The sequence below is a fragment of the Vipera berus genome (genome assembly GCF_964194415.1).
Source record: "Vipera berus genome assembly, chromosome: 5".
In the NCBI taxonomy this organism is placed as follows: Eukaryota; Metazoa; Chordata; class Lepidosauria; order Squamata; family Viperidae; genus Vipera; species Vipera berus.
In genome coordinates, this window is record NC_138207.1 from 22,537,630 (window position 1) to 22,553,616 (window position 15,987).

Here is a 15,987-nt window from a genome sequence, read left to right on the forward strand (position 1 = left end):
ATAAATAAATAAATAAATAAATAAATAAATAAATAAATCTTTCAACAGCTCAATACTTTGAATTCTTTTCTTTGCATTTAATTTTGGGGGTTTTTTCTCTGTTTTTTTTTCTTCTGCTTTTTCCCCCACTTAGTTTTGCTTAGGTTTTCCCCCCCCTTTAAGCCTACAGTATTTCCTTCAATACTGCTATGGTTCGTGCATGTTTGTTATAAGTGTTATCAATTGCAATGCCCTATAAAGTTCCATAAATAATTCGTAAAAGCTGCTATATCAAGTGTGCTATTTAGCCTTAAATTCAAAATTTATACATAGTAAGCAGCAATATTACTTAAATTATCAGCTTACAAGGTATTTTTACTAAGTTTAAACTTGTCAATTTGCCTATCATTGTGTATGCGCAGTGAATGCACAGTAACATAATGCAAATGTTTAAAATGGTAGACAAGTGCACACATTTTTGGTGATGGAAATAGAAAAATATTATTTCACCATTCATATATGGTGAAATATATATCATTTAAGTCATCACATTGTTCCACTAATCAACAACAAGGCATCATATGAAAGAAATTTTTAGTTTTTATTTTACATATTTATACATAAAACTTTCAAGGTAATTCTTTCAACCCAACCGCATGTTAAATAGCACATCTAAAAATGAACTTTCGGTAGTCAACATTCACAAAATGTTGAAAACTGAGTAAAATATATATATATTACTGAAAGCTACAAGTTCACTACGAGGCAGGCATGTATTTTTTTTCTTTTACTTGTATAGCACCTTCAAATTACAGTCTCATTTGTTTAAAACTACAGTGAAATGATAAAAAGTAGTCAATGGTAAAATACTGTTTAACTTAAAAGTCTCTAAATAAACAAAAATAAAAGTTAAACTATCCTCCTTCTTTTCATGTTTGCAATGTTTATAAGAATTGTACATTTTGTTCTACAATAAGATTATTGAAATGTCCAATATTTAGTGGCACAAGTAAAAAAAACAACAAACCAACAGCAAATAAATTAAAAAAAGCAATTAGGCCAGTCACTGAACATAAAGCTTCAGATAGTAGGGAGCAATTCACCAAGCACTTTGTGCATCCACCATTGTTTCAAGGAGGGATTCGTGCAGGGTTCTTGGTGCTTGGCAGATTGTGCCCAGAATCAATGGCTAACACTGACTTTCTTGTGTGCCAGGTGTGGAACATCAGTGTTTATACAACCACAGAAGCAAAAAACCTCTAGTCTGTTTTTCAGTTGGATGGCTTCCCCTTTTATTTTGTTGGCATTTTTTCAGTCATGTGCTTCTGCTGACTTTCAGCATGTCTGGAGAGAAATGGAAAAAGCTACATTATTGCATAGAAACACAACATGAAACATTTTTTTTCCATTTTAATATAAAACGACCGCAATCTTGGGATAGGAAAGACAAAGAAGTTAGTTTAGTCTTATATTTTATAAATTTAATACATTCATAAAATTAATAGTATATCTATCTATCATCTATCTATCTATCTATCTATCTATCTATCTATCTATCTATCTATCTATCTATCTATCTATCTATCTATCTATCTATCTATCTATCTACCCTTCATGGATTACTGCCTTGTCGTGGCGAAGGGGCTTGCATAATTCAATGAAGCTATGAGCTATGCCGTGCAGGGCCACCCAAGACGGACAGGTCATAGCAGAGAGTTCTGACAAAACGTGATCCACTGGAGAAGGAAATTTATTTATTTTTTATTTATTTTTATTCCATTTATATCCCGCCCTTCTCCGAAGACTCAGGGCGGCTTACAAGCTTAGCAGTAGCCTTCCTTCTATGTATATGCCTGCTTATTAGGGCTTTCACACACACCCCAAGCGGCATTATTACAAAGTCAGCTTAATTGCCCCCAACAATCTGGGTCCTCATTTTACCTACCTCGGAAGGATGGAAGGCTGAGTCAACCTTGAGCCTGGTGGGACTCGAACCTGCACTAATTGCAGGCAGCTGGTGTTACTTAAGGAGGCATTAGCCCACTGCGCCACCCACTCCAGTATCTTTGCCACGAAAACCCTGTGGACAGTACCAAAAGGAAAAAAAAGATATGATGCTGGAAGATGAGCCCCTCAAGTCGGAAGGCGTCCAATATACTACTGGGGAAGAGCAGAGGGCTAGTACTAGTAGCGCCAGAAAGAATGAAGCGACTGGGCCAAAGCCGAAAGGACGCTCAGCTGTGGATGTGTCTGGTGGTGAAAGGAAAGTCCGATGCTGTAAAGATTTTTTCTCCATAGGAACCTGGAATGTAAGACCCATGAATCAAGGCAAGCTGGATGTGATCAAACAAGAGATGACAAGACTGTACATTGACATCTTAGGAATCAGCGAACTAAAATGGACAAGAATGGGTGAAATTAATTCAGATGCCCATTAGGTATACTACTGCGGGCAAGAATCCCTCAGAAGAAATGGAGTAGCCTTCATAGTCAATAAAAGAGTAGGAAAAGCAATACTGGGATACAATCCCCAAAATGACAGAATGATCTCAGTTCGAATCCAAGGCAAACCATTCAATATCACAATAGTCCAAGTCTATGCCCCAACCACCGGTGCTAAAGAGGATGAAATTGACCGGTTCTATGAAGCCCTACAGCACCTTATAGAACTAACACCAAAAAATGATGTCCTTATCATCATGGGGGATTGGAATGCTAAAGAAGGAAGCCAAAAGATAACCGGAATAACAGGCACGTTTGGCCTTGAAGTACAAAATGAAGCAGGGCACAGGCTGATATAATACGAGAAAGAATACGATGGTCATAGCAAACACTCTTTTCCAACAACCGAAGAGACGGCTCAACACATGGACATCACCAGATGGTAAACACAGAAATCAGATTGACTATGTGCTCTGCAGCCAAAGATGGAGAAGCTCTATACAGTCAGTAAAAACAAGACCAGGAGTTGACTGTGGCTCAGATCATGAGCTTCTCATTGCAAAATTTAGGCTTAAACTGAAGAAAGTAGGAAAAAGCACTAGGCCACTCAGGTATGAACTAAATCATATCCCTGACGAATATACAGTAGAGGTGACAAATAGATTTAAGGAATTAGAACTGATAGACAGAATGCCTGAAGAACTATGGATGGAGGTTTGCAACACTGTATAAGAAGTAGCAACTAAAACCATCCCAAAGAAAAAGAAATGCAAGAAAGCAAAATGGCTGTCTGAGGAAGCTTTGCAAATAGCTGAGGAAAGGAGGGAAGCGAAAGGCAAGAGAAAAAAAAGAAAGATACACCCAATTGAATGCAGAATTCCAGAGAATAACTAGAAGAGATAAGAATGAATAGTGCAAAGAAATAGAAGAAAACAATAGAATAGGAAGGACTAGAGATCTCTTCAAGAAAATTGGAGAGATGAAGGGAACATTTCTTTCAAAAATGGGCATGATAAAGCAGGGCTTTTCAACCAGTGGTACGCGTACCACTGGTGGTTACGGGAGCATCTGGATGTTGGTACGCGGCGTCGCCTTCCTCCCCCCCCGCCTCCCCCTTGCTCCTTCCCAGCTCACTTGCTGCCAGAAAACATGCTGCTTGGCGGCGGCCTGCAGGAACCTATCAGGCCGCGCAAAGGGCACAGGCCCCGTCCTCCCCTGGGACTCATTGTGCAGCAACCGTGTCATCCTTCCCCCAGAAGCAAGCGCGAGCCTGAAGGGGACAGAGCCATCCACTCCCTCAGCAGGTAGGTGTTTGTGTCTACTCGCGTCCATCTTCTTTTCCTCCCCCCCGTGAGCTTGTGATACCCCTCACGGCCCTCACATTGCCTCCCTCCCAGGGCTCAAGAGATTTCCCCCTCTCCTCTTCCCAATGTGCAAAGCAAAGGGGAAAGCAAAGTGGCCAGACGGCGCATGCCCTCCCCAAGGATTTATCCTGAGGCAACAGATTGGAATTTAGGCCCACGTTTGTTTTCCTGATGCATGCCAGGGTGCTTTGGTGCGTCTTCCATCCCTCCCATGTGAAGGGCGCCTTCCTGCCCCGTGGTCCACAGCAGCATTGTTGGCATGCGTGGATCAACTCTGAGCGAATACGAGGTGTTTCTGTTGCTGAAATAAAGCTTATTAAATGAGCAAGCAACCTCCAAGTATCGTTGATAAATCTTCCCCAACTTTCCTCCAGTGCTTCATAAAGAGTTAAGTGGGCATCAGGTTTCTTGGTAAAAATGGATTTGGAAGGAAGGAAGGAAATGACAATGGGAGGGAGGGAGGGAAGGAAGGAGGAAAGGACAAAGAGGGAGGGAAGGAAGGAAAGAAGGAAGGGACAATGGGAGAGAGGGAGGGAGGGAGAGAAAGAGAGAGAGGGAGAGAGGAGAAAAATAGGGAGGGAGAGAGAAAAAGAAATAGAGGGAGAGAGAGAGAAATAGAGGGAGAGAAAGAGGGAGAGAGAGAAGGAGAAAGAAAGAGGGAGAAAAATAGAGAGGGAGAGAAAGAGGGAGAAATAGAGAGAGGGAAAGAAATAGAGGGAAAGAGAGAAAGAGAGGAGAAGAAAGAGGGAGAATGGGAGAGAGAAAGAGGGAGAGAGAAGGAGAAAGAGAAAGAGGGAGCGAGAGAAAGAGAAAGGGGGAGAGAGAGAAAAAAAATTAAATTAGTAACATGGTTGTTAAGTGAATCTGGTTTCCCCACTAACTTTGCTTGTCAGAAAGTTGCAAAAGGTGATCACTTGTCCCTGGAACAATGTGACTATCATAAATAGGAATCGGTTGCCAAGGATCTGAATGTAAATCACATGACCCTAGGGATGTTGCAACAGTCATAAGTGTGAAAAATGGTCATAAATCACTTTTTTCAGTGCCATCGTAACTTTGAACAGTCACTAAGCAAATTGTTGTAAGTCAAGGACTACCTGTACTTTATCATTTTTTTGCTTTTTTTTTGGTCAAGTTTCTGACACCTTGCTGGGTGACTGCTGGTACTCGGACACTGCCTTATCCTAAAAGTGTTACAATGGGTGAAAAGGTTGAAAAGCCCTGTGATAAAGGACCAAAATGGCAGGGACCTAACAGAGGCAGAAGAGATTAAGAAGAGGTGGAAAAATTACACAGAAGAACTATACAAGGACGAGCTTAACGTCCCTGATAACCACGATGAGGAGGTCACTGACCTCGAGCCAGACATCCTAGAATGTGAAGTGAAATGGGCCTTAGAAAAGCTGAGCAACAACAAAGCTAGTGGAGGTGACGGTATTCCAGCTGAGCTATTCAAAATCTTAAAAGACGATGCAGTAAAAGTGCTACACTTAATTTGCCAGCAAATTTGGAAAACTCAACAGTGGCCACAGGATTGGAAAAGATCAGTTTACATTCCAATTCCAAAGAAAGGCAGTGCCAAAGAATGTTCAAACTATCGCACCATTGCACTCATTTCACACGCTAGTAAAGTTATGCTTAAAATCCTACAAGCTAGACTCCAGCAGTATGTGGATCGAGAACTACTAGAAGTACAGGCAGGATTTCGAAGAGGCAGAGGAACTAGAGATCAAATTGCCAACATACGCTGGATCATGGAGAAAGCTAGGGAGTTCCAGAAAAACATCTACTTCTGCTTCATTGAGTATGCTAAAGCCTTTGATTGTGTGGATCACAATAAACTGTGGCAAGTTCTTAAAGAGATGGGAGTACAAGACCATCTTATTTGTCTCTTGAGAAACCTATATGTGGGTCAAGAAGCAACAGTGAGAACTGGACACGGAACCACTGATTGGTTCAAAATTGGGAAAGGAGTCTGGCAAGGCTGTATATTGTCACCCTGTCTGTTTAACTTATATGCAGAGCAAATCACGAGAAAGGCAGGGTTAGAGGAATCAAAAGTTGGAATTAAGATTGCCGGAAGAAATATCAACAACCTAAGATATGCAGATGATACCACTCTAATGGCAGAAAGTGAAGAGGAACTAAAGAGCCTCTTGTTGCGAGTGAAGAAGGAGAGTGCAAAAGTTGGCTTGAAACTTAACATTAAGAAAACCAAGATCATGGCATCCTTCCCTCTCAATTCCTGGCAGATAGATGGGGAAGAAATGGAGGTAGTGACAGATTTTATTTTCCTGGGCTCCAAGATCACCGCAGACGGGGGCTGCAGCCAAGAAATTAAAAGACGCTTCCTTCTGGGGAAGAAAGCCATAGCAAATCTAGACAGCACACTAAAAAGCAGAGACATCACCCTGCCAACAAAAGTGCATATAGTCATTGGTCTTTCCAGTTGCAATGTATGGCTGTGAAAGTTGGACCATAAGAAAGGCCGAGCGCCAAAAATTGAGGCCTTTGAACTATGGTGCTGGAGAAGACTCCTGTGAGTCCCTTGCACTGCAAGGCGATCAAACCAGTCAGTCCTAGAGGAGATCAACCCTGACTGCTCTTTAGAAGGCCAGATCCTGAAACTGGAACTTAAATACTTTGGCCACCTAATGAGAAGGAAGGACTCACTGGAGAAGAGCTTAATGCTGGGAAAGATTGAGGGCAATAGAAGAAGGGGACGACAGAGAATGAGGTGGCTGGATGGAGTCACTGAAGCAGTAGGCGTGAGCTTAAATGGACTCCAGATGATGGTAGAGGACAGGAAGGCCTGGAGGAATGTTGTCCATGGGGTCGCGATGGGTCAGACACGACCTTTCGCAACTAACAACAACATATATATATAATGGCCTCATCCCAAGATTACTGATTACTTTAAAATGTGTTTGTGCATTAATGTTTACACACATTTTGTTTTAGAAGGTTCAAGAGAAAAAACAGGTTTTACCTTCTTCTTCCAAAGATTAATCTTGTTAAGCTGTGCCCCTTCATCATCTGGAAAAGGGGTGGGGAACCATGGCTTTTTTATGATTTGTGAACTTCAACTCCTAGAATTCCTGAGCCAGCCATGCTGAGCCAAGCCATAAAGGGCCATGATTTTCCACCCCTGGTCTAGAAGAATATCAAAATACCACTCCCAGACAAAATACAATAAAACTACCAACAATGCGTAGAAGAACATGAGAAGGAAACAAATGTTATGAGTAGCATAGTAATAATGCGCCTGAAGGAAACGGGGGAAATCCAAATTAAAATTCTTTCCTTATCAATCTTTCTGACTTGTCTCAGAGTTCACAGAGTTAGATGGGAGATTGACACATTTTACACTACGGTGTTCACTTGGATTTCACTTGGCCTTGACAGCCTCTGAATTACGTCTGCTGCCAAAATGAAACTCATCCCAACTGTCAAAGAAGATGAGAACATAAAATTGCGTAATCTTTGTCTTCAAAAAGAAACAAAGATAGAAAGCATTTTTTACTTTCAGTATCTTTTTCCTAAACAAATTTAAGAGCTGCTTTGGTGCTGTATAAGCATGTTGGGCTATTTCATACCACATTTCATCTATGAAGCAATCCCTTCACCTGTTATCCTGTCATGCAAGGATAAAATCCAGAGTAAATACTGGGTCCATTTACTTCTCACTAACCATATTTTGTCAAAATTACCACAAGGTTGGGATAATGGCTGTTCTTTTTCCCCCTCCAACAAATATGGGAGAAATATTCTCAGTCCTCAGTTACTTTTTGCTGCTGAAGAAGCGAATATCAAGAAATACACAGAAATTGTGGCTTCAGAGCTTGGCTCCCAAACATTTTGTGCAAGAGCATATAAACATGAGCACTTTTATACAATGGGTAAGGATCCCTGTGGCTGCAGGACTGCACCTATCTTCACATAAGTTTAGGTGCTCTCTCTGGAGTTATTCAAAGTTTGGACCATACTGTCATTTTGAATATGAAAGAAAAAAAATATTTAATTGACGAGAATTATTGTGCTAACTGTATTTTTTTTCTAGTTCATCTTTCTCCTTCATGATTGAAGCTATGAACAAATGTTAGAATACATTCACTGAAACAAAGAGACACAAAAAGAGAAAAAAATGTATAAAAATAATTATTAACTCTGATGCTGGCTGGGGAATTCTGGGAGTTGAAGTCCACATTTTAACATTTAAAATGAATGGTTTAAAACTGGAAAGCCCATGAGAGAGAAGAGATAAGAAACACACCAGTATATCTGCTCGAGTTACAACAGCAATGGAATCGTAACTTGTGATGGTCATAAAGTGGGTTGGTCATATGACCAACCTGACTTTTTGACCCTTTTTTGTGGTGGTGGTGAAATGAATCACTGCAGCCATTAAGGAAATAGATGATTTGCCATGGGCACAGTTTTGCTAAAAAAACCAAAAGTAAATGCTGATTTTTGGCAAAACCACCATAAAATGTGACCATGTGACTACAGAACACTGCAGCCCAGTTGCCAAATGCCCAAAATGCAGTCAGGGGACCATGATCCCCCTGGCCATCAGAATTTCAAAAGCAAGTCAGAAGTATCCCATTAAGCGACCAGTTGTAAGTTGAGCACTTATCTGTATCATGGCTGTATCCAAGATTTTGATATATTATTGAGTTCAAATGTTTTCACATCTCTTTACAGTTAATTTTTAGGAAACAATGTGCAAGATATCAAATTGGACTATTATTTTCATATTTATTTATTTATTAAAATATCGCAGCTCCCAAAAACTTCTGGAAAAGGTTTCTTCCACTTCCTATTATCTAATCATTTTAACTGACTAGATACTTTAGCTTGTAAATCATGTTATTTTACAATGGAATATAGTTCCATCTCATGAGTCTGATGATTTAATAACTTGTGGCTTAATGTTAGCTCTCCCATCCTGATTAGTCAACCTTGCTATGTACCTGTGCTTCTAAGGCCCAAAGGTGTTTTTTTTCAAAAGGCAACTGGACTTTCTTGGTGTTTTCGTTGAACTGAAGAAGCTTCTTGGATGACAAACAAAACATTTGCAAAGAAAACACAAAGAAAGTCCAGAAAAAGGTGAAAACCATGACCCAGATGATTGAGAATTAAGAATCTGCACAGACAGTGCTTCTATGCTTCCAGTTTCTCCATACTGAGTTTCTATAAGAGCAGAGTTCAAAGAGACTTACACCAATTCAAGCAACTGTGAATAAATGCTTCCCTTGCATACCTCCAGATTCAAGAGGGAGCAATAGATGCAACTAGAGTATAGACCAGAGGTAGGCAACCTTGGCTTTTATGACTCGTGGACTTCAACTCCCAGAATTCCTGAGCCAGCGCTCTTTTATGACTCGTGGACTTCAACTCTCAGAATTCCTGAGCCAGCACTCTTTTATGACTCGTGGACTTCAATTCCCAGAATTCCTGAGCCAGCGCTCTTTTATGACTTGTGGACTTCAACTCCCAGAATTCCTGAGCCAGCACGGCTGGCTCAGAAATTCTGGGAGTTGAAGTCCTTGAGTCATAAAAGAGCTAAGGGTGCCTACCCCTGGTAAAGACCCTAGTTCTTTATGAGTGCTCCTTTATCATTTTTAAGTATAACCTTTGAACAGGTTACACTTTCAGGTCCAAACAAGATGAAGGGGAAAAGGCTTCATTATTTCAAGTCCAAAGATGAGAGGAAAAGTTGTCCTTATAAAGCTGTCTATTTTTTAAAAAAACCATTTAGATAGTAGCAATTGCCATCTAAATTTTAACTCTCTAATGGGAAGTTGCTTTTTTCAGAAGCTGTTAGCAATAAGATGGCACTTCTATTGAGATTGCAACAAGAAAATAGTTTAACCAACTCTTTCCATGTGGCTATTCTTTAAAAAGTAAAATCTTAGAGCTTGATGTTTTCTACAAACCATTACGAAATTTCCAGTGATATTCTTAATGTCTCTTCAGTTTGGTCCTTTGTAGCCACTTGTTTTCATAGCTGAGCAAAAATGCATTCCCTAATTTTGTCCCTAGAGGGCATAGAATTATTTCTATAGATACTATCCATCACCTTTTTTTTTACTATGTATGACTCCTCAAGTTCAGGAAAATCCATAATGGAGAATTCATTATTATAATAAAAATGATAAATGTATTAATGAAAATACCCAATTTTGAAATAGAGTAGTCTAATTTTCCAGATGTCTATAGATAAGGACCATTTGATCATCAAGGGCTGCAAAAATTGCTGAAAAAATATGATGTGTGCTCACCATATTTTACTGATAAGGCTCAAAAAGACATAAAACATTAATCTGCTTCAATCATTCATCTATAACCTGGTATTCTTCTGGTTATACTTCTATTATGATTCTCAGATATCCTGGCTACGCCTATTAGGAGAGTTACAGTTTCAACATCTTTAAAGGACACTTCAAAAATTGGGAAAAGCTAGCTTAGGTATTTCATTGCCTATAAAATGTGCCCTTGCAAGTATTGACTGAGCTCAGATTAACATGGATTCTACTTCATAATGAATGTCTTGATGAATCGAGATAAATCTATGCTTTCTTTTTTTCAACATTCACAATTAAAATATAGCAGCTCAAACTTTTAATGCAGACAAATTATATATTTGAAAAGCATTTTGATTAAAATAGGATGTGTCCTATGTACAACTTACTTTTTTCACAATTTGAAGTGATTTTTCACTCCAAACCCTTCAGATTTTTATGAAACTTAAGAGTTCAAAACTTCCTGAGTTCTCAAACTACTATGTACAAAAGTATTGGGAAGGGGGGAGGAGAGAAGGGAAATGTACATGTATTTATCAAATAGTCATATCTAAATTACCCCATCCAAACCTTTGTTCCATCAAAAAGGCCATGTGGTTGAATAATTAATGGTGTGGCATCAAAAATAAGCACTGAAGATATTGTATGAATTTACATTCCTGGAATTTTGAAGATGTTAGATCAGTGGTAGCACGCACAACATTACATGGAAGAAAATTACAAGAAAGGCAGTCTAGCATATATTGCTGTGAAATTACCACAGAGACTTTCTTAATGAGACAATCTGGGAAATAGGAAAGTAATTTGGAGCAAAGGACAACACAGGGTTTACAAAAGGAGAAAAGAGTGAATATTGCAAGAGGAGGGGACGGATTAGAGAGATCTGGATAAACAGAGGTTTTTTTTAATTATATTTTACCTTGTCTGTAGCAATGGTGCTAAATTATCATGGAATTGAGAGGGGGCCACACTGTAAGAGAAATATTACAGAAAAAAACATAGTTGGATTTGCTTTGGCTCAGTTAAGTCTTGGTTTACAGATGATGAATTCTTCTCTTTTAGGATTAAAATCTATCAAAAGTTGAGGTGAAAAATCCAGCCAGAGCAAAATTAATCAATTTCAAGTCATTGTATGCATCAATTGGCAAATTGTATGAATTAATCATAGAAACACAACATGTATTCTGAATCGTGTAATTTGTGAATTTCCCCATCATACCTACAAGCATTTTTTCCAGCAAATTCTATCTATTTGATTCTTTGGTAAATACACTCAGAATTGCAGGGGGGAGGGTGAAGCTACATTCATAAACTTAACTTCATTGATCTTCTAGCCATCTTTGGATTATTTTGATTGATTTTGCTCCCTCAAGTCAAAAAGTACAAAATCATTTTCTATGGCCAACCACAGTTCCATTCTTTAAATAATTAACAGCAGCCTTCTGGTTGGATGGAAAATTCATCAGCATATATGTCAACTATCCCATGAAGCAAGAAGCAGGAAACAAAGGAACTACATATTTTTTTTTTAAAAAGGCAATTTTGGGGACATCCTCAAGTCCTTATGGCATAGATGCCCCACTGTTTTTAGAGAGTTATATCCTCATAAGGTAGCCTACATGTTATTCCCAACTTAATGTAGAAGGGTCTAAATTAATCCTTACAGTTCCAGTTCTTAGTTGTGTTTTCCATCTGCTCCATCCTAGAGCTTGTATGATCTATGATACTTCATTCATTACAATAGTGATGATGTGGTTAACGATAGGCATTTGCTGACTCCTATTGGCTTGTCAAGGCTGCAGTAGGTACACTGCCTATCTTGCAGTGATCACTGCCCTTCACAGCCAATTTGCTGGGCTGAAGGAAAGGCTGGACACTGGATTTCTGCTGGGGCATCTGCCTACCTAATGCATGACCTGTGTTTTGTGAACTCCTTATAGATACTAGTATACTATTCTTGTGACAAACTGCTATTCCTATTATTAAATTTGTGTCCAGCAATCTATCAATCTATCAAAATACTGTAACTAATCCCTGCCAGTTGATTTTTCATGGATTTTGTCCCAAATGAGTATATTATAGGTTTTCTGTTGTCAGAAAGATTTTGTTGGGTTATGTTTGCTATTGCTTTTATTATGGGTAGGTGAAAAGAGAAGCGTGCCATTTTGCCTACTCCAATGCCATTTGGTATATTTGGGATATACTATGGTGAAATTCACAAAGAGTTCTCAGCTTCCTCTTTGGCCCAAGAAAAGGGAAGCTCAGTAAACTGGTGTCCAAAAATAGCTCAGCTGACTTAGCTGAAAAGATAGAAGATGGGCCTAGGATAAAATAGATGGAGCTGTGTGCAACCGTAGCTCGTGTAACCTACTTTACACTGTATTCCTCCTCTGCTCTATTGAGCTGGCAGCCAGGACACTCGTAGACCATAGCTAGAAACAACTTGGATTTCAAATTCTGGCTTTTTAAAGCACTCCTTCAGAAGCCAGATCCAGTTCCTAGGCACATAGAGTGTTAAGGGGAAGACTTGCTTCTGCAGATCTGAGTCACTGGATGACCTTATTGCAAAGCAGCTCTGACTCATCACTTCAGCTAACTGAGAAGCAGCTAAAGCCTTCATCCCAGGCATGCACCACACTTGCTCAAGCCTGTCTTCTACACCTCCAGAAGAGTGACAAGAAAGCCTGACGAAGCTGGTTGGGAGGAGACACAATGTTAAGAGAACCCTCTGACAATCAGGGCAGCAGAAGTTATACTGCCATACTTTTTTAACAACAACTCGAGAATGCATATTAATGCAACCATGAGAAAGAGCCCTTAGCAAGATATAGCAAAATTAGGGAGAAAAACCCCAATAGCTAGATTATTGAGAAAGAGATGTGGCAGAAATAGAATCCAACAGCAGTTGGAATTCTAGTCTAGATGAACATCTTAAAACAGACTCTAGAATGAAGAAGCAGCTGGCTGACAGGCCGTACTCAGTGTGTGGTCCTCAATGGAACTGCATCTACATGGAAGGAAGTGTGTAGTGGGGTGCCCCAGGGCTCTGTTCTGGGCCCAGTGCTCTTCAACATCTTTATCAATGATAGGGAATGGTTGCTGGAATTGGGGATGTCTAGTTTAATGAAGAGAAGAGTGAGGGGTGACATGATAGCAGTGTTCCAATATCTCAGGGGCTGCCACAAAGAAGAGGGAGTCAAGCTATTCTCCAAAGCACCTGAAAGCAGGACAAGAAGCAACGGATGGAAACTAGTCAAGGAGAGAAGCAACCTAGAACTAAGGAGAAACTTCCTGACAGTTAGAACAATTAACCATTGGAACAACCTGCCTCCAGAAGTGGTGAATGCTCCAACACTGGAAGTTTTTAAGAAGAAACTGGACAGCCATTTGTCTGAAATGGTATAGGGTTTCCTGTTGGACTAGATGACCTCCAAGGTCCCTTCCAACTTATTATTATTATTATTAAGTGGCTATACCTGTGCTTGAAGCAACGTTTACTATTTCCCTGCCAACGAGATCTTTCTAAAGCAAAGGAGAGACAAAAATTGAAGAACTATCACACTAGAAGCAATTAGAGGAAATACAAAGTTTGAATTCTAAATTACAGATTGATTCAGTGATTCAAGAAACTCCATTAATAACCAGATAGGAAAGTATAAATCAGAGACAATTGTCTGATTGGCAAAATCTGCAATCCATCTTCTGATTTTAAAGGACAAAGCCACATGCATAAAATCAACACAAAATCAGGTACTAGTCTAGTTAAAAATAAAGTAGCAAAACAAACAAACCCAGAATCAAAAACCTACCAGCAATAATGATGGATACTCTTTACCAAACCAGATTTGTTTTCAATGTTTCAAACTTTGATTCAAGAGGGCCAGTTATTTACCCAAACGCCATTATCTATCAAAGGAGGAATGGTACCTGTTCTTTTGGTTGGGTGCTTCAGCCACATTTGCTTGGTAGCAACTGAAGGTAAATATTTAATACAAAAAATTTCTTGCATTGTATCTTAAAGAATGTTGTAAGAGGACAGCTTTTTAAAAAAATAATTATTCCTTCTCATGGTATTTACTCAACTTCTGCTCTGAATAAGAGTTCTGGAGAAATAAAGCTTCTGCATATTATTTTATGATATTGGTTTGTAAAATAAAATAAAAGTAAACAGCCAAATAAGTGGGACATGTGGTAGCATCACGGTGCTTGTTTCATCTCTTTGATGAAATCTTGGCTTGCTGTGAATGCCACTGTTGTGTAGCCCTAAACAAAATAAGCCATTTCAACCTGTGAACTCATAGGTCTTAGAGATTTTCTATAGCTTTCTATGATCCAAGCTTACGTTGATGAGAAAATAGTTTGAGGAATTCAGAACATTGCCTGCCACCCAAAGAAGCAGTGACAGGTCATTTGCCCCATGAAATGATTTTCATACAAGCCTTACCAACAGAATTTAATAGACACTGATATTAACCTGGTCAAGTCTTCGATGTCTACCAGCATTGCATCTTGCTCTGTGTGCAGTTCATCTCGAATAAGCAGCAGTTGCACCAATTCTTCATTTAAACCTGATTTTGAAAAAGAAGTTTAGACTTACTTCTCTTCTGTCCCTAACATTTTGGATACTTTTAGCCACTGTGAAGCATACATTTGATAACTCATTCCAAACAATATAATGGTCTTCATTAGTTTTTTGGCTTACATATAAATTAGGAAGGATATGAAGTCATGTTTTAAGAATAGTGGGTAGCAAAATACTGAAATAATACTGTTGTAGGTCTCGTGGGATAATCAAGGACAAATTCTCATGGCAGCACAGAATCTTAAATTGACAGGCAATCCATAGAACATCTGGCTTTTCTTTAGCTGAAGGAATTGATGGAAAATCCTCACTACTGAATATCTAAGGGACTAAAGCTGCATTTGCCATCAGGATATTGCCAAGGTCAGAAGCTGCATTATCTAAGAGGTCGTGCCCTCCAATTGTGTTGGGACTAAACATCTATGTTTTAATGCCAACCCATCGGGAGAACCACATGATAGGAAAGACTGATGTAAGATGCTGCCCTGGCTCTACAGACACATGAAAGCAGCTATTGTTCTTACCATAACAGCTACTGATTTCATGTCAGAAGAAAACAACTAAAATGAATTCCTTACTCCCTAATTAGATAAAGGACTCATAGTATTTCTCCACCTGTCTCCTCCATATGTGTCAGGACCATAACTAATGTTGGCAAGTTGCAGCTTCACCAGAAGGTGAACATTTATTTATTTGCTAGATTTATAAGGCTCCCCAACCCAAACAATGTGTCTCTGGATGGCATACCACATAAAAACAAAAAATAAAAGGAAAACAAATCACATAGCATTAAAACATACACAATATATAAACATGATGTATTTATATAAAAATTCACAAATTCTCCATGACAAATTGAGCCATTCTCTGGGGTCAGAGTGGTTAATAAAAGTGACAAAAGGCAATGGCAAATCATTAACCTAACCCAAAAGCTGAATTTGACTCCAAATTGTCTTTTACTCCCAGAAAAAAACCCAAGCTCTTTCATACAGTACTGGGAAAAACAGATGTATTTCTAGCCTAGAATTCATTTTTTTTGAGGATGTCTGCACTCTCTCCCATCATCCCATTAACTCGTATAATCTATTCTCCCATCTTAGATGAGAATATTAATACCAATTTATTAATGTCACTTTATTCAGCTGAAGAACCCTGAGGAAGTCTGTGTGCAAATTACAAAATAACAATTAGTTCCCAAGCTACTAGTAGAGACATGGTGTCCAATGATAAGATTTATTCTTATCTAGTATTTCATTATAATTTTGCCATGGAGATAATGGAACCTAATATATAGGACCTTGACCTTAAAAACTGG

General features: G+C 39.0%; 1 protein-coding gene across 6 annotated transcripts in view; it reads right to left on the minus strand.

The window, feature by feature from the left end:
• Positions 1-637: 637 nt before the first annotated feature.
• LOC308668714 (schwannomin-interacting protein 1) overlaps positions 638-15,987 on the minus strand; it is a 337,391-nt gene continuing 322,041 nt past the window's right edge. For 3 of the 6 annotated variants that reach the window (XM_081328785.1, XM_081328784.1, XM_081328787.1), the window contains 3 exons: positions 14,565-14,658; positions 11,010-11,060; positions 638-1,323 (listed from right to left, as the gene is read on the minus strand). In XM_081328785.1, coding sequence (XP_081184911.1) covers positions 1,272-1,323; positions 11,010-11,060; positions 14,565-14,658 — 197 coding nt within the window. In that variant the 3' untranslated portion in view covers positions 638-1,271. The remainder of the gene's footprint in view (positions 1,324-11,009; positions 11,061-14,564; positions 14,659-15,987) is intronic. The other 3 variants (XM_081328786.1, XM_081328789.1, XM_081328788.1) reach the window with 1 other exon arrangement.